This window comes from Artemia franciscana, unplaced genomic scaffold (assembly GCF_032884065.1).
Source record: "Artemia franciscana unplaced genomic scaffold, ASM3288406v1 PGA_scaffold_50, whole genome shotgun sequence".
In the NCBI taxonomy this organism is placed as follows: domain Eukaryota; kingdom Metazoa; phylum Arthropoda; class Branchiopoda; order Anostraca; family Artemiidae; genus Artemia; species Artemia franciscana.
In genome coordinates this window covers 620607-647917 of record NW_027062691.1, presented here as the reverse complement: position 1 = coordinate 647917, position 27311 = coordinate 620607, and the positions used below count along the sequence as shown (strand labels likewise).

Here is a 27311-nt window from a genome sequence, read left to right as displayed (position 1 = left end):
TATTCCATCAGAGGTCTCTCCAGTCAAGCATTAACAATAACTGCTGGAAGCATATTTGAGGAGAGAAAATGGACATAGCAACAGCTAACATAGGAATGATTACTAAACCCAATGTTGACCTAAAGTGTCTAAAATATCAAATAAATCTATTTTTAAAAGGGAACAGAAACTTAAAAATTTGAAAAGGGCAGAGGGTTATCTTTAAGCACAAGCGTCTTTTCCTCAAGCACATGATGCAACTTAATATATTATATAAATGTAAATATTATATACAAAACATTTCCATGTATTGCTATAAATATCTGCATGCAAGATACATATGGGTGTACATATATCTTTAAATTCTCTATTTATCTTGCGCATGGCATACTGCAAAATTAGATGCAGCCAGGAGTGCATGGTCTACTTAAATAGAACAATCCACGTCTGATCAGCCCTTTTTGGTTGAGAATGTAAATTTTGGAAATATCTTATGCCTCTATAACCGTTTTAACACTCAAAGTAGGACCTTTCAATGAACCTCTAAAAACAAGGTACTGGAACAGTACACAATTCCGAAAATTGGCCTGAGATAAATAATTGCTACTTGAACAAAGGTAAATTGGCATTCAAAAGCAAGTAATTGAGGAAACCAAATGCAACTTTTGACATCAGTACAATTCGTCTCTTCAGCTCCTCAAGTTTGCGAAAGCTTCGATGAACTAGCTCAAATACTTTCATTTAAACTATAATATAAAAATATTTTAAAAAGCGATTGTCAACTCTAACTTGAAAATGGACAAATTCTGAACACTAGCTGTTTATCGACCCTGGCACATTGCGTATTACTGAAACCAATAGGCTGAAAGAAATATCCTAAAAAATTGTTTTGAAGAAAATAGATTCAAGAAGTAACTTCTTGAATCTCGGCTATTATTTAGTCACCTACAAAAATTTTGAATGAACTCGCTATATCTAGACATTTTATTTTCGCAGCACTCAATTTACGCATACTTTACGGACCTGGGAACACTGACATTCTATATTCCACAACTGGAAACGTTTCGAATCTCAGCACTCAATTTACACATAATTTACTAGCCAGGACACACTGACATTCTATTATTCAAAACTGGAAACGATTTGAGTCTCAGAATTCAATTTCCACATAATTTACTGGCGTGGACACACTCAATTGAAATAGAGACGAGCATAGCCTCTGAAAGAACAACCCAAATCTATCTCAACATCACTAAGAATTCATGTCTTGAACTTCTAGAATAATTCACTCACACTAGCAGAAATAGCCAATCTGATGCAAATAAGAACTTTCTTTAATGCTTCAATGAAAGTAGTTGAACTTAAATTTTAAAACTTAACTTTTTCAGATGTTGACCAATGGTCAAGGAAATTGGAACTTCTTGGGAAGGTGTAAAGAAGGCTCCTTTGAATAGGTTGAGATGGGGGAGAGTGTGTACAGCTGTGTTGGCCTGAGGCGGCTTGATGCTGCAGTAAGCTCTTAGTAGTAGTAGTAGTAGTAGTAGTAGTAGCAGTAGTAGTAGTAGTAGTAGTAGTAGTAGTAGTAGTAGTAGTAGTAGTAGTAGTAGTAGTAGTAGTAGTAGTAGTAGTAGTAGTAGTAGTAGTAGTAGTAGTAGTAGTAGTAGTAGTAGTAGTAGTAGTAGTAGTAGTAGTAGTAGTAGTAGTAGTAGTAGTAGTAGTAGTAGTAGTAGTAGTAGTAGTAGTAGTAGTAGTAGTAGTAGTAGTAGTAGCAGTAGTAGTAGTAGTAGTAGCATCAGTATAAGAAACCGCTTTCATTCGACACGAAATCAAGGCACCATTAAAAAATAAAAAAGTAAGTAAGGTAGGGAAAGTAAGATAGGAAAGTAAGATAGACTATCTTTATTTACCCAAAACAAGAGTAAAAATGCATGAAACTAGCGGTTCGAATTATAGACACACGGTCCAGTTTCTGAAATCAGTGGTATCTGCGCCATTTTGTTGGGAATCCTGGTTCAAAAGAGTGAGACTGGTATGATCAATTTTAAAAATGACCATGATTTTGGTGAACCATGCTCGCTTATTGGTAACACACCCAAACCCAACAAAAAACAGGATGTTCTCGAATGTAGTGGTAAAAACTAATGAAACAGATTTAAAGGAAGTCCAAATTTCAAGGGAGAAAATAGAAAGCATGAGCTCTTAAACAGAGTAGGGTGGAGAAGAAGCGTGTGCACCCGTGTTGGCCTCAGGCGACTTGGTACTACGGCAATCTATTAATAGAGGTAGGAAACAAGAAAATATCCTAAAATAAGAAAAAAAGAATAAACTCATCGTAGAGCAGAGCTGCCAGAGAGCGACAGACTTGCTAAGTCTTATCATACTTCAACCCAGTTCAAAGTTAAGAGATGTTTAGGATAAAGGTCTAAGTACGTGATGGAAACTAGTACCCTGATTTGCAAAACTGTTTAATTTATTTATAAGCGAGCTACTTCGAAGTAACCGACTCGAAAAATTGTTGTTCCTATAAAAATAGTTGGGAAGGACAAACTCTGGTGACGAAGACTAAATAAGGATGTTTCCAGAGTTTTTAAAAAGGAGAGTAGATCACAATTAAACGCACACTAGCTCCCTGAAAAACACTCCGTTCGATTCACTTAACGAACCATCTATGCAGTTGTAACGTTAAAAGACGCTTCAAAAAGTAAATTTGCAAATCGCAAGTGATTCGGAAAATACAGATATTGTTTTCTAAAAGCACATTTAAACTCTGTGGGGGGAAAAAGCTGAATATCGTTTTTCACACAAAATCGTAATTTGGCTCACGAGAGATGAAACTAAAATATATATGACTCGTCTGGAAGGCGTTGAGGATAGTCGCCTTAAAGAAAGATAAACAAAGAAAATAATAGGGGAGTTTTTTGCTACAGTAATGTTGACTTCATATAATCCATAATCATAGCTATAAACAGAAATAACTGCAACATTTTTTTTGTTTACTATAGAAGAAGATGCTTAAAATACGAACAAATTCAGGGAGCTTATTTTTAAACTCTGGGGATTTAGTTTTGACTAGGGCTGTGGAATGAGAATCGTGGAATCGGAGTTTTAATCAAATTTTGCTGAATAGAGTCGGAGTTGGAGTCAGTATATCAAAAATGTCAGGAGTCAGAGTTGGAGTCGGTTATAGCTTGAAAAATCTAGTTAAATTAGCTTTAAAATAGAGATGTGGAGTCGGAGTCGTGGAGTCGAAGTTTTGGTAAATTTCTGCTAAATGAAGTCGAAGATGGAGTCGTTATATTGAAAATGCCTGGAGTCGGAGTCCGTTATAACTTTAACCGACTCCACATCCCTGGTTTTCATCCAAAATTTTAAGGATCCTTTAAGACAGTAGTCTTCAATCTGTCCGAGGCGATTTGCTCTCGGTGCGTCTTCTTTAAAAGGATCACTTTTTTTGAACAAACAAAACACCCTAAATAATGAATAGCCAACCAATACTCAAAACACTTCCAGCAAATACAACCATCCAATTAAACGCTTTTGAATGTTTAAGCCAAATTGATTTAATTCCATTATATTTTCAAAGTTATAATTTCAAATTAGGATTGCCAAATGTGAATTATTATTTTTTAATGTTCAATTTAATGTTTCATTTTAAAAATTACAAATACATTTTATTGACTCAAACGAACAAAGGCTGAAACAAAGTTAAATATTCAATTCAGAATTCATTAAAATAAGGGGGGTGGTGTTTCCGTTCTTTACAAAATATCACTTTCTGCTCAGATATTCACACATTAATTCGCTATCAAATGTACTGAAAATTCTTGTGGGTTGTGGGGGTGTGTTCAAGCATCAAGTATGACCTAAGCAATAAAATAAAAATATCAGAATTGTATTTAGAAGGAGGCATATGCCATTCTCCTGGTGTGATTACGCGATTTAATACTGTTTGTTCAGTTTCGAGGAATTTACTAGGTTTTCACAAAAATCTCGATTTTCGTGCGTGCAAATATCCCCATAGCAACAAGTTATAACAGTAGAAAAAGCCTATTTTTGGCCTTAAAGGTTTTTTTTCCTTTTCAGTTTCCCTTCTAAACGATTTTCCCTGATTCCACTGGAACAAGAAGTAGAAGGAGACTAAAAGTATACTTTTTTTGTTTACATTTTCTAAAGGCGGGGTGGATTCCAAACTGAAACAAAGACAATTATTAACAAGAAAATAATTTACAAATCTCACCAATCAAATTCTCATCCTGACTCAAACTAGGCTGATTATCAAGATCTTTGGCCAAACTTTGACTCTTCAAGAACTGTTCAACTTGTTTTGTATAATCTGGCTTAACAGAAACAGCACGAGGGTCAGCTTGCAAAGCAGGGGGGAAAATCGGGACCCCTTGCCCTAGTTGGGTATTGAAAGGATTGAAACTTGCACGAAGCTGTCCATTTGCAATCGGTGGTAGAAAAATCGGCTTTGTTGGCCTCAGAGTGGCAGGGGGGCCAATATAGGTAGAAGGCATAGATCCACAATTTTGAACAGGCAAAGCTGTCATAGTAATTGTCGGTGACAAAACTGCAGGCTCAGATGTTGGCTGTGACATAGCACGTAATGTGGCTAATGAGGGTTTTGGCTCTGGTTTGTTTGGCTCACTCTGAGATCTGGCAGAAGAATCAAAGATCGAGGTTCTTAGCAATGTCTCTTCTATAGCCTGCATCTGTCGATCGATTAATGGATCTAGTTGTGGTTGTTCTTCTTTTCTCTGTAGAGTTTGTCTTTTAGTTTCAGAATTGTTACCAATGTTATTCGTAGCAATTTCCGAAGCATCAACTGGCTTTGTGTCATTGACTTCAGTTGTTAATTTTCTTTCAAGAAATCGACCTGAATCGCTTTCTACTTCAACCTCAGAATCAAAATCAGATGAATCGGGATATGGATACATTTGTCTAACTGGTAAATCACGTTCTTTGGTGATTTTTGGTTGGGGTTGAGGCGGATTGTTTTCAACATCACATACATAGGGTTCTTCACTGAGGCTAATTGATTCGGCCTGTTCTTCCAGGACAGGCTCTGCAAGCCTCCTTGCAACATATGAATTTCCTAGTCGGTTCTTAGCCTCTTTTTCAACGAACTCATCCTCACATGTTTCAAGGGATGGATTTTCCAATAGCTCGCAAGGACTTAGATTTTCTTGAGGATAGCTCGTCGAAAACTGAAACAAGCTATAAGATCCATCAGCTTTATTTTGTATCTGGATAACCTCTTCAGGTTGTTCAAAATCATTAAGATCTATAGTATTACTATTAATTTTCGGTGGGTTACTATTGGATTCTATCCTTTTGGCGAAACCAGGTTTGAAGTTTTTGACTGGGATATATTCGGGACTAGTTTCGTAGGCTCGTCCATTTGTGAGGTATTCCGGGCTACTCACATCCTCAGCTGTAATCCCGTTAGTCTCAGTTCTAGCCCCATATCTACGAGGTGACTTATCATACTGAACTATTTTTTGTTTATCTTTTGAATTTCTATTGCGAACAGGAGTACCTGCTTCACTCTGAGTTTGACTGGTCAAACCACCACTTTCACTGAGTGATGAAATTTCTTCGGAGGAAAAACTCTTTAATAACCCAAGAGATCTTCGATTGAATCGTCGAGCATATGGCTGACATTCACTTTCATCATCACTATCAGTTTCTCTAAATTTATTCTCACTAATATCATCATATATCACAGTTCCACACGCATGATTCCTCGCACGAGAAGGGAATCTATCATCATTAGGAGAAAACTTCTGAAATTCTACAGAATCAACACTCTCTGAGCCATCCCAGGAAAGAGGACGATGATATCGTTCATTGGGGGAATTGATGACCTGAAGATCTCTCAGTCGTGTGAGTCTATTTGCACGTCTATGTCTATCAATAAATCTTCTATCTATTCGGGGTCTAGACGACTTCGGCCTCATTCTCCTTCCAATACGTCTAGCTTCTAAAGGCGATGCTGCAGACTCTTGGTAATGCTGACAGGTTTTATCATGCAGTTGTCTTGGTCCAGAATGCACAAAATCACCAGCAGTAGGGAGAATGTTAGATCCCCTTAAATTAACACTATTTGCTATTTTTGGCTTACAACGAGGGAAAAGTTGTTCAATAGCGTCTTCAAACTCAGAGTCTGTGAGTGAAATTTTTAAACTTTTTCTTTGTTCAACCATGCCTGTGTCTCTTCAAAGCAGACAATACAACGCATCTTGATATGAAACGAAATTTATTCCTGTAAACAAAAGAGAGCTGGTAAACAGAATGTCTTTACATACACATCACTACATGACACTGCACTTCAAATGCTTTTGAAATATGTTAGGTAAAATATTTTCTTTTTTTTCTTTTTTTTATAAATCGGTATGACTATTTTTTACCTTTACTGATTTCTTCGTATATGAAACTTTACGTGGAAACTGTTAGTAGCAATAGACGATTTCACTTGTTCTATTACTTGAGCATTTCTAAAAGAAAAAAAAGAAACAAAATTCTTCTTTCCTTGTAGGCCCAAAACCAGTAAAATATTACAGGTTTGTTACAGGTCTGGGAAAAAGATACCGAATTTAAGATAATCCTTTAAAAATGTGTAAAATGTCATGGGGCTTGACATTGAGATTTTAATATTATGGTCGACAGCTCCTGAAGAGAAATGTGTGCCCCCTAGGAACCAAGCGATCCTCTCCCCCCCTCCGCGTCGGCTAAACAGTTACAATAGCTAATGAAATAATCCACTAAAAAACTTAATTTCTCTTATATATGAAAACTAAATGGCTTGTAAAAAAAAACTGTGACGGCAGACAAGAATAAGCTGCTACACGTTTATTACATTTACTGTTCATACACATTCCAAACAACATATTATCTCAAATAACCTGAATAAAAAAGATATAACGTCCTACATTACAAGTACAAAAGGTGAAGAGGTTTAAACTTGCAAGAACAAATATAAAAAAAAATGTATTTCCGTATGTATTACAACATAAAAGGCTATGTTGTAGAATATAAGAATAAAACATAAAATTTTATACTGAACATTTGATCAAGCTCAAGAAAAGTATCGCGTGCCAATTAACCCTGAAAAATGTTAAGCACGGGATGAATAGTCAATATCTATCAAGAGGCAGAAAGAAGCGTGGGTACTTGTGCATTATTCAGAACACACTCAATTAATGAAGCTAATTTCTTTCGTGAAACAAATTACGACACAGGTACAGTTTAATTAAATATGTTATATTTAGAGGTGTTAGGTTATGTTAAGCATTTGATATTGTGCACCCCACCCCCCTAATGAGCAAATATATAGCCCAAATTTTAATAAATCTAATAAATAAATCAAAATATGATGAAAATATAATACTTTATTAGGAAAATTGTAAAATTACCATATAAATGGTATTTTACTGTCAGCAAACCACATATTTACACGCAAATAGACTTTTTCAAACATGGCCTATTGTTACACTTCCAAAAATGTTCCTTCTCGTAAGAGTATAAAGTCATGTTGTGTCTATTGACGCACTGTTTTGTTGTGGGCAACAACCCCTTATCCTGGAAAAATATAATTGCCTCTTTTTCAGTCCTTGGCAAATCCAAAATCTTCATTTCAAAATCCATGTTCAGACACTATCTTCTATCACTATGCGTGTGCACACTACTACTAATACTACTGCTACTGCTACATTTACTAGTTCTACTACTACTATTACTATTGCTCCAGCTACTACTTCTATCGCAACTACTTGTAAGGTTAAGAGCATTAGGATGAAAATTTCAACAATTATATGAATATACGGATTATCAAAAGAGCAAATCGACAATATCATAGGAATGGCTAATTATATTAAGTTGAGTAGTTATACTACTGCTGTGACTACTATCACAACTGTACCTAAGGGTATGAAGGTGAAATCTTCAGAGAATATTTTTGAAAATCTCTGTTGTACGGATGAAAGCCTGCCATCCGTATGCAGGTTGTCAAAAGGCATATCAGCAATATCCTAGGAACAGTTTCGTGTGTGAAACAAAAACTTACAACGCTTGTTGTGGGGGATGTTGAACTAACTTAAAGACAATATTTACATTATAATACAACAGCTTCTACTCCTACAACTACTATTATTATTGCTGCTAATACTAATACTACTGCTACTAAAGCTAACACTATTAACTCTATTCCCACTGCTACTACTATAACTACTGGTGCTACTACTACTGCTAATAAACCTAAGGGTATTAAGGCAAAAAACTTTGATCAATATTGTAACTGTATTGAAATAAGTCGAAACACACTATGCCCACATGCGTAGTAGAGTGCAAATTATACTCCAGTCTTGAGAAGGGATGGGGATTATCAGCCTTACTCATGTTAATCTTTGCTTGTTTTGAGTTTGACTCGGCTGTTTATTGTAATTTCTTTTCGTTTTGAGTTTCATTTATTTATTGAAAGTGATCCTGAAAGTTTTACGCTTGGAGGATTATTCGACTTTATTTTTGCACATTCTTGGTTTAATGGAGCTATTTACTTTTCTTTGAAAAACTTGTTATGTATAAAAGTTTTTTTTTAATTAATAATTGTTTTTTTTTATTGTGTTTTATTGACAGTCTTTTTCAAGGATCAAATAATATTTTACATCTTTTCAGTTTTTCCTATAAGACTCCATAGGACGGGTTGCTATTTGTATGTTGGATTAAATAAAAAAAACAAGTTTTTTGAAATGAAAGTAAGGAGCGACATTAAAACTTAAAACGAACAGAAATTACTCCGTATATGAAAGGGGTTTTTCCTCCTCGACGCCCCGCTCCTTACGCTAAAATTTTTTATTGTTTTAAAAAGTAGAGTTGCGAGAAAGAATCAAACTTTAGCGCAAGGAGCGGGGCGTCGAGGAGAAAAAACCCCTTTCATATACGGAGTAATTTCTGTTCGTTTTAAGTTTTAATGTCGCTCCTTACTTTCATTTCAAAAAACTTGTTTTTTTTATTTAATTTCTGAAAGTTTTTGAATTAATGTGTGTCTGATTTTGGCTCTCCGTACATAAATTATTAAAATGAAATTTGCATATTAATTCTTTTTTTTCTAAATGGCTTTCTCTAAGTTTTGATCAGACGATTTTGAGAAATAAGGGGTGGGGAAGGAGGCCTAGTTGTCTTCCAATTTTTCGGTTACTTAAAAAGGCAACTAGATATTTTAATTTTTAACGAACGTTTTTATTAGTAAAAAAAAATACGCAACTTAAGAATTAACTTACGTAACAAACTTTTATATTCTTATATTTTTATTATAAATATGAGGGGGTTGGTCCCCTCGTTAATACCTCGCTCTTCACACTAAATCTTGTTTTGTCCCAATTCTTTAAGAATGACCCCTGAATCAGAAAGGCCGTAGAATAAATAGTTGAAGTTACTTAAAAAAATTTTAGCATAAAGAGTGAAGTATTTATCTCCTCCTAAATACCTCGCTCTTTATGCTAAAGTATTTTTAGAACCCCTTATATGCGTAATAATCTCTGTTCGTTTTCAGTTTTAATGCTTCTCGTTACTTTCAATTGAAAAAACTTTTTCATGTTTATATTTTCATTGTTTGTTTTTTTTATAGTAATGCTAGAAAGTCCTGCGCCCTTTTCATTGAATTTCTCTTCCCCCATGAAATATTCCTCCAAGGAAAGATTCTCCCATATAGCCCCCTCCCCTGAACCCCACACCCAAACCAAAAAAATCCCCCTGATAACGTCGGTACACTTCCCAGTAACCATTACTGTATGTAAACATTGGGCAAAGTTTGTAACTTGCAGCCCCTCCCCCAGGGACTGTGGGGGATAAGTCATCCCCAAAGACATAGTTATTATGATTTTAGACTATGTGGAACAAAATGGCTATCTCAAAATTTTGATCCGTTGACTTTGGTAAAAAAATGAGCGTGGGAGGGGGCCTAGGTGCCCTCCAATTTTTTGGTCACTTAAAAAGGGCACTAGAACTTCTCATTTCCGTTAGAATGAGCCCTCTTGCAACACTCTAGGACCACTTGGTCGATACGATGACCCCTGGAAAAAAAAAAAACAAACAAACAAACAAATAAACACGCACCCGTGATTTGTCTTCTGGCAAAAAATACGAAATTCCACATTTTTGTAGATTGGACCTTGAAATTTTTTCTTTAGGGTTCTCTGATACGCTGAATCCGATGGTGCGATTTTCGTTAAGATCCTATGACTTTTAGGGGGTGTTACCCCCTATTTTCTAAAATACTGCAAATTTTCTCAGGCTCGTAACTTCTGATGACAAAGACTAAATTTGATGAAACTTATATATTTAAAATCAGCATAAAAATCCGATTCTTTTGATATATCTTTTAGCATCGAAATTCCGTTTTTTAGAGTTTCGTTTACTATTGAGCCGGGTCGCTCCTTACTACAGTTCGTTACCACGAACTGTTTGACAAACTTTTTTAACAATTATTAATCCTGACACAAACTGTAACTTTTAATTAAATTTTATAGCTTCTGAATTTGACCAGAAAAAATAAACTTAAGATCATTCCAAAAAGATTCTACCTATGCTCTTTAACAACCAGGATACGCTTACCCTATTTTAATTTATTTAAACTGTAAGAGTAGAAATTGCAGTAGTAGTAACCCCAAAAGTTTTGACTTAGCTTAAAGCAACATTTGGTTTTAAAGCATAATAGACGAATTATCTCTAAGGACATAGTGGCTGGACCTTTCTACCATGCTGAACAAAACGAATGTCTCAAAATTTTGACTGGATACGTTTGGAAAATGAATGGGTCTGAGAGAAGGGCAACTTGCCCTCCAATCTCTTCTAAAAAAAGGCACCAAAAATTTTAATTTAGCATCAAATTAGTTCTTTTAAAAGTTTCAATGATATTTCTAGATATTATATAGTAGTAGCTGCCTATGATATTGCTCATATGTTCCTTTAAAAACCTGCAAGCATACGGTCTTTTCTTTTACACGTTCCCTACACGTTCTCCTAAACGTTCCCTACAAGTTACATCTTAACACTTTTAGCACCCTTAACACCCTTACAGTAACTCTAGTAGTAGTATTAAAAGTATACACAGAGTGGCTGGCTCAAAGTCCCACACAACTTACCCTTAAAATAATACAAGTTGCTCCTCAGATATTGCTTTGCTACCTTTTGAAAGTCCATATGCTCATAGTTTGCTTTGATTTAGTTCAACATACGCCTAAATATTCCTTAAAAGCTTCACATTACATCCTTATCTTGCAAAGTAGCAATATTTGTAAAAATATTAGTAGCAGTATGCACATAGCACCTTTGGTTTCTCCAACACCCCCTTGAATACACGCTGAAAGTTTCAGCTTAATACATACCATCAACCGTTTCTGACGCGACTGCTTGACAACCTGTGTAGGCATAGTGTGTTTCGACTTAGTTCCATACAGTTTCTATATATCCTAAATTTTTCACCTTAATTTCCTTAGTTTTAATAGCAGTAGTAGTAGTAGTAAAATTAATTTTAGTAACCTAGTCTTTAGTGGCAGTAGTAGTAATAGAAGTAGTAATAATAGTAACAGTAGCAGTAGTGTGAGCGGAAACAGTGGCATTAGTATGCAAATATTTTCTTTTGGTTAGTTCAACATCCCCCAAAAAAGCACTGTTAGTTTCAACTTCATACCCCAAAATGTTCCTAAGGTATTGCTGCTACACCCTTTTGACAAACTGCACTTAGAGGGCCTGTTCTGATTCAGTTCATCTTCCCTCTCAAAACTTCTTGAAAATTTCAACTAAGTACCAATAGGAATAGCTGTAAAATTAGTCACAATAGTAATATTGATATTACTAGGAATAGTATTGAATAGAGGTACTATTACTAGCAGCAGTAGATTAACCTACTGCCGTTTGGTCAGTAAAACATCCCTCGCATCAAGTCCGAGAAGTTTCAACTTAATAAAATTAGCCATCGCTATGACATTGCTGATAAGTTCTTTTGATAACCTGTATGTTCATATACTTCTTGAAATTTTCATTTCAATGCTCATAGCCGTACACGTAGATACAATAGAAGTAGTAGTAGCAGTAGTAAATGTAGCAATAGCAGTAGTATTAACGTAGTGTGCACATAGTCCTTTTTGGTGAGATCATTTTCCCCTTTAAGTATTCTCTGAAAGTTCCAACTTAATACACAAATCAATTCTTAAGAGACATTATTTTGACAAGGTGCATGGACATACCCTCTTTTGATTTAGTTCAAATTTACTCTTAATACTGTAAATGGAGTACTGTGGTAGTAGCAGTGGTGATAGTTGTAGTAGTATTGGTAGCATACAAATATTACCCTTTTGATCATCTCCCTTATTATCTCCTGACTTTTCCAAATTAGTATACTCAGTTATTCCCGTGTTTCACCCTTTTGAGAGTCCGTATACGCATAATGCGTTTTGAAATACTTCAAAACCCCTCTCAAAATTCTCTGAAAGTCTCACCTGAAGACCCTTCGTCTTCTTGGAAAGTAAAGCTTAAACATGCATACCTTTCTCAATAATATATAATAGGTGTAAATTTTGAACGAATTGCCTAACTTACATCCCTTGTCCTGAGGACTGTGGGGAGGTTGACATTCCCAGACATAATTACTGGACCTTTCAACAAGGGTAAACAAATAACTCTCTTAAAATTTCGATCGAATATGTTTTGGGGAACGATGGGCTTGGGGGAAGAGGCGGATTGCTCTCTATTTACTTTTGACTCTTAAAAAGGCAACTACAACTTCCAATCAAATAGGCTCCATCCAATCCAAAGTTATACGACTATCCGTTCCATAAAAACCTTATATACCCCGTCCATAACTTACAATCCTTGCCAATGGGCTCTGGGGAATTGTGTCCACACTAAAGACATAGCTATATGATTTTTGGACTATTGGTAACAAAATGCTTATCTCACAATTTCAACTTAATGTGTTTTGGGAAAAGAGGATGTTAGGGAGGGGGTCCGATTATTCTCCATCATGTTTGACTCTTAAAAAGGAACTAGAACTGTACATTTAAAATCAAATTAGCCTCTTCTAAAGTTCACACGACCACCCTTTCTATAAAAACCTTATATGCCCCTAAGAAACAACTTACAACCCTTACCCCCAGACTCTGGGAGATTCTGTCCACCTCAAAGGCCTTATTATATGATCTTTGGACTATTTTTGAACAAAGCCCTACTTCAAAATTTTTATCCGATGCATTTGTGGAAAATACAACGTAAGGAGGGGAGGGGTGGAAGCCCGTGCCCCCAATCACTTTGAATCTTAAAAGGGGAACTAAATCATCTGATGTCCAATCCAATGAGCCCCCTCCGGAGTTTATACTATCACCCTTACCATAAGAACCTTATATACCTTTCGGGCAAAACTTACAATCGTTGTGCTGAGGGCTCTGGGGATGTTGTCATCCTCAAAGAAATAATTTCCAGACCTTTCAACTACGCTCAACAAAATAGCTATCTCAAAAGTTTGATTAGATGTATTTTCGGAATTGATGGGCGTGGGGGGGGGGGGGGCTTCTTGCCCTCCAATCAGTTTTCACTATTAAAAAAGGCCCTTCCAATTTCCAATCGAATAAGCCTTTTTTGAACTTTTTACGGATCAGATGCATTTCAGGAAAATACGAGGTGTCAGGGGGTAGGGGGATATCCACCATCCGATCACTTCGAATATTAAAAAGGGTATTAGAACTTCCGATAAGCAATCCAATGAGCCCCCTTCGAAGTTTATACGACCAACCTTTTAATAAAAAAAACAACTTAAATGCCCTAAAGGCATAACTTACAGCTTATGCCCTGACGGCTGTGTGGGGGGGGGTCATCCTTAAAGACATAATTTCCGGACCTTTTAACTAGACTGAACAAAATCACTATCTAAAAGATTTTATTGGATGTGTTTGGGGAAATGATGGGCGTAGAAGGGGTATTAGTTGCCCTCTAATCACTTTCGACTATTAAAAGAGCCACTTGTCTCTTCAATTTCCGATCAAATGAACCTTTTTAGAAGTTTCTACGACAGCAAACGACCATCTAAAGACTTTTAATCTAACTCATTTCAGGAAAATACCGGGAGGGGTAGGGTATCCTCAAAGAAATAATTTCCGGAACTCTTAAGTACGCTAAATAAAATAGATATATAAAAATTTTGATTGTATATGTTTGGGGAAATGGTGGGCGTGGGAGGGGGGTTAGTTGCCCTCAGATCACATTCGACTATTAAAAGGGACACTAGCCGCTTTAATGTCCAATCGAATGAGCCATTTTTAGAAGTTCAAAATTTTTGTCAGATGCATTTCGGTAAAACACGAGGTGTGTATGAGGGAGGGGGTATTCACCCTCCGATAACTCTGAATCTTGAAGAGGGCGCTAGAACTTCTGATTAAGAATTCAATGAGCCCCCTCCGAAGTTTATATAATCACCCTTTTATACATAAACCTTAAATGCCCCCAGGGTATAACTTGCAACCCTTGCCCTAAAGGCTGTGAGGGGGGGGGGGTCATCATCAAAACAAAATTTCTGGACCTAAAAACTACGAGGAACAAAATAACTATCTCAAAATCTTGTTAGGATGTGTTTGGAGAAATGGTGGGCGTGGGAGGGGGGTTAGTTGCCCTCTAAGCACTTTTGGCTATTAAAAAGGGAACTAGCTCTTTCTATTTACAACCGTATGAGCTCTTTTCGAAGTTTCTACGACAGCTCAATGGATACGAAGTGCCCTGGTCTAAAACCAAAAAAAAAAAATAATAATACATTGTGCCCAAATCGCTCCTTACATAGGCAGCGCTATTGCATTGCCTATGATGTAGAAACCAAATGCACTAAAATGATCCTTTATTCTGGAAGCGTTGTCGAAAAAATTCTAATTTTATCAAACAGTTCGTGGTAACGAACTGTAGTAAGGAGCGACCCGGCTCAATAGTAACCACAACTCTAAAAAAAGGAATTTTGATACCAATAGCGACATCAAAAGAATCGTGTATTTATGCTGATTTTAAATTTATAAGTTTCATCAAGTTTAGTCTTACCCATCAAAAGTTACGAGCCTAAGAAAGTTTGCCTTATGTAAGAAAATAGGGGGAAACACCCCCTAGAAGTCATAGAATCTTAACGATCATACCATCAGATTCAGCGCATCATACCATCAGATTCAGCGCATCAGAGAACCCTACTATAGATGTTTCAAGCTGCTATCTACAAAATTTGGAATTTCGTTGTTTTTTTTTTTTTTACAGAAGACAGGTCACGGATGTGTGTTAATTTGTTTTTGTTTTTTCCAGGGGAGATCGTATTGACCCACTGGTTCTAGAGTGTCGTGAGAGGGCTCATTCTAACGGAAATTAAAAGTTCTAGTGCCCTTCTTAGGTGACCAGAAAAATTGGAGGTCACCTAGTCCCCCTCCTACGCTCATTTTTCCCAAAATCACCGGATCAAAATTTTGAGATAGACATTTTGTTTACCATAGTCTTAAAACCTAATAACTATGTCTTTGGAGACGACTTAATCCCCCAAAGTCCCCGTGGGAGGGGCTGCAAGTTTAAAAACTTAGACCATTGTTTACACATAGTAATGGTTATTGGGAAGTGTACAGACGTTTTCAGGGGGACTTTTTCACGTTGGGGGGGGGGGGTGCTCGGGGGAGGGAGTTACGTGGAAGGATCTTTCCAAGGAGAAATTTATAATGAGGGAAAAGTTTTTGCAACTGTAAGTACGGAGCAACATTAAAACTTAAAACGAAAAGAAATCAATACGTATATAAGGGGGTTTATCTCCTCCTCAATACTTCGCTCTTTACGCCGAAGTATCTTTTGTAATTTCAACTATTTATTCTACGGCCTTTGTGATTCAGGGGTCATTCTTAAAGAGTTGGGACAAAATTCAAGCTTCAGTGTAAAGAGCGAGGTATTGACGAGGGGGAACCCCCTCATATACGAAATGAAAATATACAAATAAAAAAGGTCGTTACGTAAGTTACGTATATTATTACTTACAAAAACTTTCGTAAAAAAAAGTTCTAGTTGCCTTTTTAAGTAACCGAAAATTGGAGGGCAACTAGGCCCCCCTCCCACCTCTTTTTTATCAAAATTGTCCGATCAAAGTAATTCATTTAGCCAAAAACAAATCGATATGCAAATTTTGTTTTAATTATTCATGTGCGGTGAGCCAAAATCAAAATATGAATAATTTCTAAAACGTTCAGAAATTAAATTGAAAAAAAAACAAGTCTTTTCAGCTGAAAGTAAGGAGCGACATTAAAACTTAAAACGAACAGAAATTATTCTGTATATGAAAGGGGTTTCCACCTCATCAACGCCCCGCTCTTTACGCTAAAGTTTTTTAATGTTTTAAAAAGTAGAGTTGTGAGAAAGAGTCAAACTTTAGCGTAAAGAGCGGGATATTGAGGAGGGAGCCACCCGTTTCATGTACGGAATAATTTCTGTTCGTTAATTTTTAATGTCGCTCCTTACTATCAGTTGAAAAAACTTGTTTTTTATTATTTAATAGTATAAAGAGCGAGGAGCTGAGGATGTGGTAGCCTTGACGTTTAGATTACCATGCACATATTGTTAAAACAAACGAAAACAAAGCTAACGATATTTATAAATGAAAGATAAGAGTGAAACTAAAATTGAAATCAGACGGTGATTATTCATAAAGAGGTTAACACATATAAGATCATCACATATAATACAGATTATCACATATTCTGCCTATTCAACGCTCTTTACACTTAAGTGAGACCATTTTTTTTCATTTATGAGAATAGCTGCTCTTACAGAAGTTTTAATTCGTAGTATCACAGTACTTCAATAATAAAAGGGTGCATTTATTCGCATTTGCTCAAAATTAAACTTTTTTTTTAGCTTAAAAGTTTTAAAACACAATCGCTTAACTAAGAACGTGCAGTTATAAACTGGCTATATTTACTATCCTTCTGGGCTAGTTCTTTTCTTAGTCAAACTTTAGCGTGAAGAGCAGTGGTTGAAAGGGGTATCAGTTCCAAAAATATATAGGATAATTTCTGTTAGTTTAGTTTCAATGTCGTTCCTAACTTTCATTTTTTTTAAATTATAAAACTTCATTAAAATTGGGTTATGCTGATAAAAAAAAAAAATAAAGTCCGACTCCTGATACGGAACAAATAGTAACCCTTAACCCCTGATGCTTGAAGTTGACCAAAGCAGGACTGAGTTTAATTGTGTTTAACAGCGCCGTAGGACAACAGCGCCGTATCTTACCAAATGAGATGCTCATACTCCTAGATAAATGAACACTACCACCAAACTAGAGTAACTAAGAAACGACACTCCTGAACTCTCACATGCCAATTAGAAGTTATCGATTTCTTAGCAGAGGCAGACCCATCTCTCGGCGTCGAGATGGCTTTTGACGCCGGAGAAGCGAGAATCGATATCTGAGAAAGAAACCGACAGGGATCACCAGGGGAATCGCAGATGACGTCATCGTAATGCAGTTGACTGACTCATATTAACAATAATATAGTGAAAAATATTAGCAACGGCAGTCCGGACAAAGAAGAAACAATCAGAGTAAGGGTTTGTTCATGATCCAGAAATGGAATATCTGGGCTAATCTTTATACTGTGAAACTTAGCTTCAGACAATGTGTATACATAAACATTAATCACTCTTTACTCTCTTTGCACTTTCTCTATATGAGACATAATCCTCAACTATGAAATGGCGTAGAATAACTCCTCGCCGTTCTTGAAACATAAAAACAAGAAAAGGAAATAAATCAGACAAATTTTCTACGCTTAACACCACAATATAGTTACTCAGCTTTTCAAACAGTTCGCGGTTACAAATTGTGAGCAAGGAGCGAAGCGGCTCAATGGTAACTAAAAATCGAAAAAACGGAATTTTGATATCAATAGATACATCAAAGTCTCGGCTTATTATTGATTCCAAATATAGAAGGCTCATTAAGTCTAGTGTCATAAATCAAAGGCTACGACCCTGAGAAAATTAATCTGATTTTTGAAAATGGGGAAAAACACTTCATAAAAGCCAAAGAATCTTAATGAAAATCACAACATCAGATTCGGCGTACAAAATAAAAACACTAATATAAGGTTTCAAGCTCCTATCTACAAAATCTGAATTTTTATTTTTGCCAGAAGATAGATCACAGGTGTGTGTTTAAATGTTTTTATTGTTTTCTTTCCAGAGGTGTCCTCGAACAGTCACAAAAGGTCCTCGAACATAGGTATAGGGCTCATTTGAATGGAAATCGAAGGTTCTAGTGCCCTTTCTAACCAACCAAAGAGATTGGACGGCAACTAGTCCCCCTCCAAATCCCCCAAAGTCATCCGATAAAAAAATTACAGATAGCCGTTTCGTTCAGCATAGATGAAAGGTCTTTAAGATAAACAATTTATTCATTAAGTACGAATAATATTTGTTATTGGGAAGTGTGCACTCATTTTTCGGGTGGGGGGGGGGATTTCTGATGGGAAGACTTTCCACGGGGAGAATTTTGCATGGGGTAGTTTCTGGGGAGGTGAGCTTTTAAGGTATAATTTTACACTGGGGGATTTTGCCAGAATTGTTATTCAGAGTTCTTTTTATTAGTCTTACTTTCTCTTCGTCTCATCAGTTTTACGTGTATATATGTTGAGCGTAATTGTTAGGGGGTCGGGATCTTTCTGAGGGGGAGGGAAGCTGTATCTTTCTTGGAGATGGAACCAGATTTTCCGGCATTATTTAAAAACGACAGAAGTTAAATTAAAAAAGTTTCTTCAATTTAAAATAAGGAGCAAGATTAAAACCTAGAACGAACAGAAATTATTATGTATACGAGAAGGGTGGTCCCTCCAAAACACCTCAATATTTACACTAAAGCTTGAATGTTGTACCAGATCTTTCATAACGACTTCAGAAGCGGAAGGGTCGTTTAATTAGACCAATAAGAATCTTTTTCAAAGGTACCAAAACACTTTAGCGGGAAGAGTGAGGTGTTGAGGAGGAGGCAACCTCCCTCATATACATAATATTTTATTTTTGTTTTAAATTTTAATGTTACTCCTTACTTAGAGTTGCTCCTTACTACGAATTTTCTGTACAAAGCTTGAGTACAACACAAGCCAACAAGTTTCCTGAACATGCAAAAATTCTTGAATATTTATGTTACACACTATGGAACATTTTAAAGGTTATTTTTTATAAATGATTTTTCTTGTAAGAGCTAAGTTTGAGAATAAAAGTTTATTTAAGAGGTTACAGCACTGCAAAGAACTGCCATATCTCGCCCATTTTGAGCTTCATTAATTTGTGATGCCAAACTATTTGAAATTAAACTGAGTGGTCTGTCAAAACCTGTAGAGGTTGGATAAAATATACAAATAAACAACAGAAAACTAAAAGCTGACACCTACTTTTTTAGAAATCTAAAAAAAAATATTTAAACTTTCCCATTTTGTGCTGGAGATAGATATTCAGATTTAACGAAACTTAAGTCATTTTAATGATTTTTTTTTCGATCGAACGGACCGGAATTTTCTTTTTAAAGTTCAGGAAAGAGCTTAGTCTCTAAAAATATTCTAGCATACCTGGTCGGAAAACATTGAAAATCAGCTAAAAGGATGTATTGCTAGAGCAATTTGATAGCTTTGGAAGTTTCCTATTGTGGTATCACCTTTGTGCTGACATAAGGTTACGTATTATTTATAACTAGCTGTTGGGGTGGCGCTTCGCGCCACCTCAACACCTAGTTGGTGGGGCGCTTCGCGCCCCCCCCAAGCCCCCCCGCGCGCGTAAGTCGTTACGCGCCATATTAGTTACGCGCCATTGTAGTTGTGTCCCTGTGTCCCACCTGTGAATATAGATAGATTTATATATGTGTTTCAAACTACGTAAAAATTGCGAATATACAACATTCTTGGCTTTCCCATTGTCCTTGGATATACAAAGCCGTATGTACTAATAATGACGTCATATGCAAAGGCTCTTTTTACAAACAAACAAACATGCATACACACAACTCGTTTTTATATAGATAGATAGATAGATAGATACAATACAAATTAACTGCGTAAAACTTGCGAATATACAACATTCTTCGCTGTCCAATTGTCGCTGCATATAAATAGATTGTCAGGTTTACCGACCCTCGAACATGCAACGTACAATTGTCCATGGGAAAAACAATCAGTATTAAGATCTATACCACATTTTTCTAATGATTGACCTTGAGCTTTGTTAATGGTGATTGCAAATGCTAATCGAATTGGGAATTGCAATCTTTTAAATTGAAAAGGCAGATCCGTTGGAATCATGGGAATGCGAGGAATAAGGACAGCCTCACCCTCAAAAGGCCTTGTCAAGATTGTGGCCTCTATTAGGTTTTCCATTGTTTTTTTTTTACGGCAAGTCGCGTGCCATTGCAAAGCTTTGGTGGGTTGATATTTCTTAAAAGTATTATTGGTACGCCTATTTTTAGTTGTAGCACGTGTGGTGGAAACCCTGAAGGATCTATGGAATTTAAAAATTCAGATGGATAATTAACCGCTTCATTTGGTTCCAAAACTGTGTCGACTGACTTGTAAAGGACTGCCTGGTCTCGAATCTTGGTCAAAACAATATTGTTGATTTCGTGGACGTCTATATTTTTGGGTGCGAGAATCACTCTTTCACTTAGCCATTTATTATTTTTATAATTTTTTAGAATATTCGGAAATACTTTTTCAATCAATTCATTTTTGGACGTCACTAAATTACAGAAATCAGCAGGTAGTTGTATACGTCCTGAAATTGAGTCTACTGGGAGCTTTCTGTTTCCAATTGCCAGCAATTGATCTGAAAATGTTAGACCAGAGTCTTGCGAATATACAACATTCTGGGCTTTCCCATCGTCTGTGCATATACAAAGCCGTATGTACTAATAATGACGTCATATGCAAACGCTCTTTTTACAAACAAACAAACATGCATACACACAACTCGTTTTTATATAGATAGATAGATAGATACAATACAAATTAACTGCGTAAAACTTGCGAATATACAACATTCTTCGCTTTTTTATATAGATAGATAGATAGATACAATACAAATTAACTGCGTAAAACTTGCGAATATACAACATTCTTCGCTGTCCAGTTGTCGCTGCATATAAATAGATTGTCAGGTTTACCGACCCTCGAACATGCAACATACAATTGTCCATGGGAAAAACAATCAGTATTAAGATCTATACCACATTTTTCTAATGATTGACCTTGAGCTTTGTTAATGGTGATTTCAAATGCTAATCGAATTGGGAATTGCAATCTTTTAAATTGAAAAGGCAGATCCGTTGGAATCATGGGAATGCGAGGAATAAGAACAGCCTCACCCTCAAAAGGCCCTGTCAAGATTGTGGCCTCTATTAGGTTTTCCATTGTTTTTTTTTTACGGCAAGTCGCGTGCCATTGCAAAGCTTTGGTGGGTTGATATTTCTTAAAAGTATTATTGGTACGCCTATTTTTAGTTGTAGCACGTGTGGTGGAAACCCTGAAAGATCTATGGAATTTAAAAATTCAGATGGATAATTAACCGCTTCATTTGGTTCCAAAACTGTGTCGACTGACTTGTAAAGGACTGCCTGGTCTCGAATCTTGGTCAAAACAATATTGTTGATTTCGTGGACGTCTATATTTTTGGGTGCGAGAATCGCTCTTTCACTTAGCCATTTATTATTTTTATAATTTTTTAGAATATTCGGAAATACTTTTTCAATCAATTCATTTTTGGACGTCACTAAATTACAGAAATCAGCAGGTAGTTGTATACGTCCTGAAATTGAGTCTACTGGGAGCTTTCCGTTTCCAATTGCCAGCAATTGATCTGAAAATGTTTGACCAGAGTCACCGTTTTGCAATCGGACACGCATATTTGTAGTTAATTTTAATATTTTTACGTGCGCCCATAAATTATAATTTTTCAGGCAAGCATTCATTTCCTTGCTGTTCTTTTGATTCCTCGGCACGCTTTCTTTTCTGACTTTCTCTATCAGCAGCAAGTTTTTTGGCATAGACTCTTTGAGCATCTTCATCGGCTTTTGCCATTGTAAGTTCATCAGTCATTGTAAACTTAAACATTAATAGATTTCTACGTGAACATATGTCTTAAATATCTTGAATGACGTCACCGTCAAAGCAAAAATGACGACAACTAATTTCATGACGTCAGTCAACACAGAAACATGACGTCACCTGATCCACAGACAGACACACAGACAGACAACTTATTTTTATATATATAGATGTAGATACATTGAAGTGACTGCGCTTTGCTTTTACAATTATTAAAAGATTATTTCATTTTTATTCCAAACTAGCCTCTCGTTACCTTTTAGAGCAGTTGACATATTTAAGGTCCACTATAAATTTTTAACAAAATTGCTTTGGGAGTTCCCAGTAGTATTGGGAAAATTGCCAATTGGATGATTTGTCTTTGAGACAGTCAGCCGAAACTGATAATCACAAAATCATTTTTAAGGTATTGAATGACCTTAATCTCTAACACTGAATTTGTTCCAATGCTGAAACATTTGTCGATTAGCTTATTTATTCTTATCATAGCTTATTTTCATTATTTCTTGTTAGCTTATTTCTCGCCAATTGCATTATCCATCTATTCCTCACTGCCAGAGCTATGAAGCAGATTTTGTATTTCATATCTTGCTTTCATTTACACGTCATATCTTAGACTTTCCACCACGAGAAACCTAGAAAATCAAACAATTTGTGGTAACGAACTGTAATAAGGACCAACCCAGCTCAATAGTAAACAAAACTCTAACAAACGGAATTTTGATACTACTAGATACATCAAAAGAATCGGATTTGTATGCTGATTTTAAATATAATTCATCAAATTTAGTCTTACTATCAAAAGTTAAGAGCACGAGAAAATTTGCCTTATTTTGGAAGAAAGGGGAAGGAAACATCCACTAAAAGTCATAAAATCTTAACAAAAATCACACCTTCGCATTCAGCGTATCAGAGAACCATTTCTTCCAGGGGTGATCGTACTAAACCAGTGGTCCTAGAATGTCGTGAGAGTCCTCATTCTAACGGAAATTAAAAGTTCTAGTGCCCTTTTTAAGTGACAAAAAAATTGGAGGCTTCTTAGGCCCCCTCCCACGCTCATTTTTTCCCAAAGTCATCGGGTTAAAATTCTGAGATACCTATTTTATTCAATATATTCAAAAAACCTAGTGACTATGTCTTTGGGGACAACTTACTTCCCCACAGTACCCGTGAGAGGGGCCAGTGTTTGCATATTAGGAAGTGTACAGACGTTTTCAGGGGGATTTTTTAATTGGTGAGGGGAGTGGGTTATGTGGGGGAACTTTCCATGGAGGAATTTGTCAAGGGGGAAGAGAATTTTTAAAAAGAGGGTGCAGGATTTTCTAGCATTTTCTAAAAAAAACAATGACCGTATCGACCAACTGGTCCTAGAATGTCGCAAGAGGGCTCATTATAACGAAAAAAAAGTTCTAGTGCCCTTTATAAGTGACCGAAAAAATTGGAGGGCACCTAGGCCCCCTCCAACGATCATTTTTTCCCAAAGTCAAAGGATGAAAATTTTGAGATAGTCATTTTGTTCAACATAGTCGAAAAACGTAATAACTATGGTCTTTGGGGCTGATTTATTCCCGCATAGTCAATGGGGGAGGGGCTGCAAGTTACAAACTTTGACAAGTGTTTACATACAGTAATGGTTATTGGGAGGTGTGCAGATGTTTTCAGGGGGAATTTTCGGTTGGGTGAGGGGGCTCATGGGAGGATCTTCCCTTGGAAGAATTTTTCATGGGGGAAGAGAAATTCCATGAAGGGGGTGCAGGGTTTTCTAGCATTATAAAAAAAAAAAAATGAAAAAATAATAAAAATAAAGTTTTTTTTCAACTGAAAGTAAGGAACAGCATTAAAACTTAAAACGAAAAGAGATTATTACTTATATGAGGGATCCATCTCCTCCTAAATACCTCGCTCATTACGCTAAAGTATTTTTAGTAATTTCGACTATCTATTCTATGGCCTTTGTGATACAGGGGTCATTCTTAAAGAATTGGGACAAAATTAAAGCTTTAGAGTAGAGTAAAGAGCGAGGCATTAATGAGGGGGAAAACCCCCAAATATACATAATAAAATTATTCAAATATAAGTTTGTTACCTAAGTTAAATTGTAATTTACGTATGTTTTTTACTAATAAAAACATTGGTTAAAATTAAAGTTCTAGTTGCCTTTTTAAGGAACCGAACAATTGGAGGGCAACTAGGCCTCCTCCCCCACCCCTTTTTCTCAGAATAGTCCGATCAAAACTAACAGAAAGTCATTTGGCAAAAAAAAAAAATAATACACAAAGTTCGTTTTAATTTTTCATGTGCGGAGAAACAAAATCAAACAAGTGTTAATTCAAAAAACCTTCAGAAATTAAACACACAAAAAACACGTTTTTTTAACTGAAAGTAAGGAGCAGCATTAAAACTTAAAACGAACAGAAATTGCTCGTCTATGAAAGGCACTTGAGGAGGGAACAGCCCCTTTCATACACGAGTAATTTCTGTACGTTTTAAGTTTTAATGTTACTCCTTACTTTCAGTTAAAAAACTTGTCTTTTTGTTTGATTAAGGAAAGAAAAGCAATCTATCACAAGCCGTCAATATATATATATATATATATATATATATATATATATATATATATATATATATATATATATATATATATATATATATATATATATATACATATATATATATATATATATATATATATATATATATATATATATATATATATATATATATATATATATATATATATATATATATATATATATATATATATATATATATCACGAAAAGAGAAATCACCAATGCAACAGCACAAACACAAAAAAAAAAAAAAAAAAAAAAAAAAAAAAAAAAAAAAAAGAGAGAGAGAGACAGAAGGAGAAAAGGAAGACTGTTTTCCTAAATTAGTGATTAATATAGACCAGCACTTGAATGAGGCCTTAACCCTACTCATCCATCCAATCACATAGGTCAAACAGCATAGCCATACACAATCAACCATAAAGAATAATCCATGGACAGGCAGTCATGTCGTCAATAAGTATAAGACGTCATTTACCAAACAATAGAAAAAATAATAAAGACAAATAATTCAGAGGCAACATCCCAACACAAGGGCTCATCAGGAGAACACACTGGCCTATATAATAATATAATATAATAATATTTATTTGTAAAGACTTGAAGAAAAACGGAAAAAAAAAATAAATAAATAAAATGTGATACAAAAAAAAAACGAGAGTCAACAATAGACATTAATCAAACAAACGGATCAGACCGTGGTGAGGCGACAAACGCCGATACGCCGTTTCTGAGAGCTTTTTGTGTAGATCAGTCAGCTTCTCAATAATATTCGGAAGATGGAACTTTTTGATTATCTTTCGATTCCTATACCACAGTGGAAGATAGAGAAGAAATTTACAGAAACGGAAATAAGAGGATCAAATATCGCTAATATCTTTTTTCTCAAATATAGGGTAAAGCCCAGAAAGGTAAAGAACAGAATGATCGGAAAAAGTAGAATAAAGCTTACCAAGGGCAATACGATTGTATTTCCCTCGATTGGCAACAATTTTAGAGTAACCAATCTGGATTTTCACACTAGCATCCCAGACAGCACGCTCCCGAAGAGTTTTAAGATTTTTTGTAAGTGTAATACCCAACCACCGGATCGAATCTACTTGAGGGATAGAAAAATTTTGAAAAATTAGAGGACTAGGAGAAGAGGGAACATTGAAAGAAAGATACTCACATTTATCAACATTAAGCGAAAGACCGATTTTAGTAAAAGAAGAAGAAACTTTATGAACCATCTGCGATAGGCTGAGTTTAGACCGGCTAATTAGAAGAATGTCATCAGCATAAGCAAGGTAAGAAATATCACTCAAACCAACAAAACACATAGAAGAAATATTCTCAAGAATACCAGATACAAAATTTGAAAATACTAGGAGATAACACTCCACCCTGCCGTACGCCCCGACGAACAAGAACATTAACATTATATGGGGTTTCGCTACTTTAAATTCTCCACCCCACCAAGTGTTGTGGCTACCACAGAATATCCATGGCATCCCCGTGTCAGGTATCACCCCCAAAATACATGCCTATGAAAGAAAAAAAACAGCAAATGTAAAACAACCAAGTAAAACCAAAACAAGCTTATCCTGTTAATATATCCCTCTTTTTTGCAACAATAGGTAAACTAAATATAATAAATTTTACCAAATCACAAATATTAACACATTGCAAAAAACCTGAATGAACTAAACAATTATAGAATTCATCTTTACCATGTGGCTAATTTTTAAAAAAAAATCCGCTCAATTAGAAACACAATTCAAAATAAATGGCGCTGCAACAACAATTCTCGAACCTCCGAAATTAGTTGAAAATTTCTTTAAGTATTTCTAGATAATTCTTTTGATATTTATTTAAAAGTTCGTTATAATGAAAACTAAATTTTTAAATTGCCAAGTTAATTTATTTGCAGAAAAACCTCTTGATATCAATTTTTGGCTTAAGATTTTACATCTATTTTTAAAATCAATATAATTACTACAAATCCTTGCATAACGAAGTAACTGTGAGAAAAACGCTGAATATGTGATATTTGAGTGTATATTACTTTCAGGGAATGGGAAACTAATCACTTCAAAATCAAAATCATCCGTTTTATTATACATTTTAAAACTTAATTTATTATTATCACAAATATTAATATTTAAATCTAAGAAATGATCGCGCCATGACCAGGTTCAAGAATAAGCTCTGATGGATATATATTTTTAGAAATATCAATGAAATCCTTACAATTTAAGACCAAAATAACATCTAAATATCTTTTATTATTATATCAAACAGGTCGTGATAACGAACTGTAGGCTAAGTGAGCGACCCTGCTCAATAGTAATCAAAACTCTAAAAAACGTAATTTGATAATTATATACCGAAATAATAATTATGCTATTATAATATTAATGATATTAATATTAATAAGTTAATTATAATAAAAAGTTATATAAGTTATATAATTTATAATATAAGTTATATAATTATTAGTTAGTTTTAGTTAGTTTATTATTACTATTATTATTATTATTGTTATTATAGTTTATTATTATTATTATTATTAGTTAGTTTAGTTAGTTTTAATATTAGTTATATAATTAGTTATATTAGTTATATTAGATACATAGTTAT

At 35.3% G+C, this 27311-nt stretch overlaps 1 protein-coding gene across 1 annotated transcript; it reads right to left on the bottom strand.

Annotated features, from left to right (window-relative positions):
- Positions 1 to 4187: 4187 nt before the first annotated feature.
- On the bottom strand, positions 4188 to 18340 carry LOC136041937 (uncharacterized). The gene is made up of 2 exons (XM_065726749.1): positions 17263 to 18340; positions 4188 to 6244 (listed from the first exon to the last, which is right to left on the bottom strand). The coding sequence occupies exon 2, from the start codon at positions 6183 to 6185 to the stop codon at positions 4188 to 4190; it is 1998 nt and encodes a 665-aa protein (XP_065582821.1). The 5' UTR covers positions 6186 to 6244; positions 17263 to 18340.
- Between the last annotated feature and the right edge of the window lie 8971 nt (positions 18341 to 27311).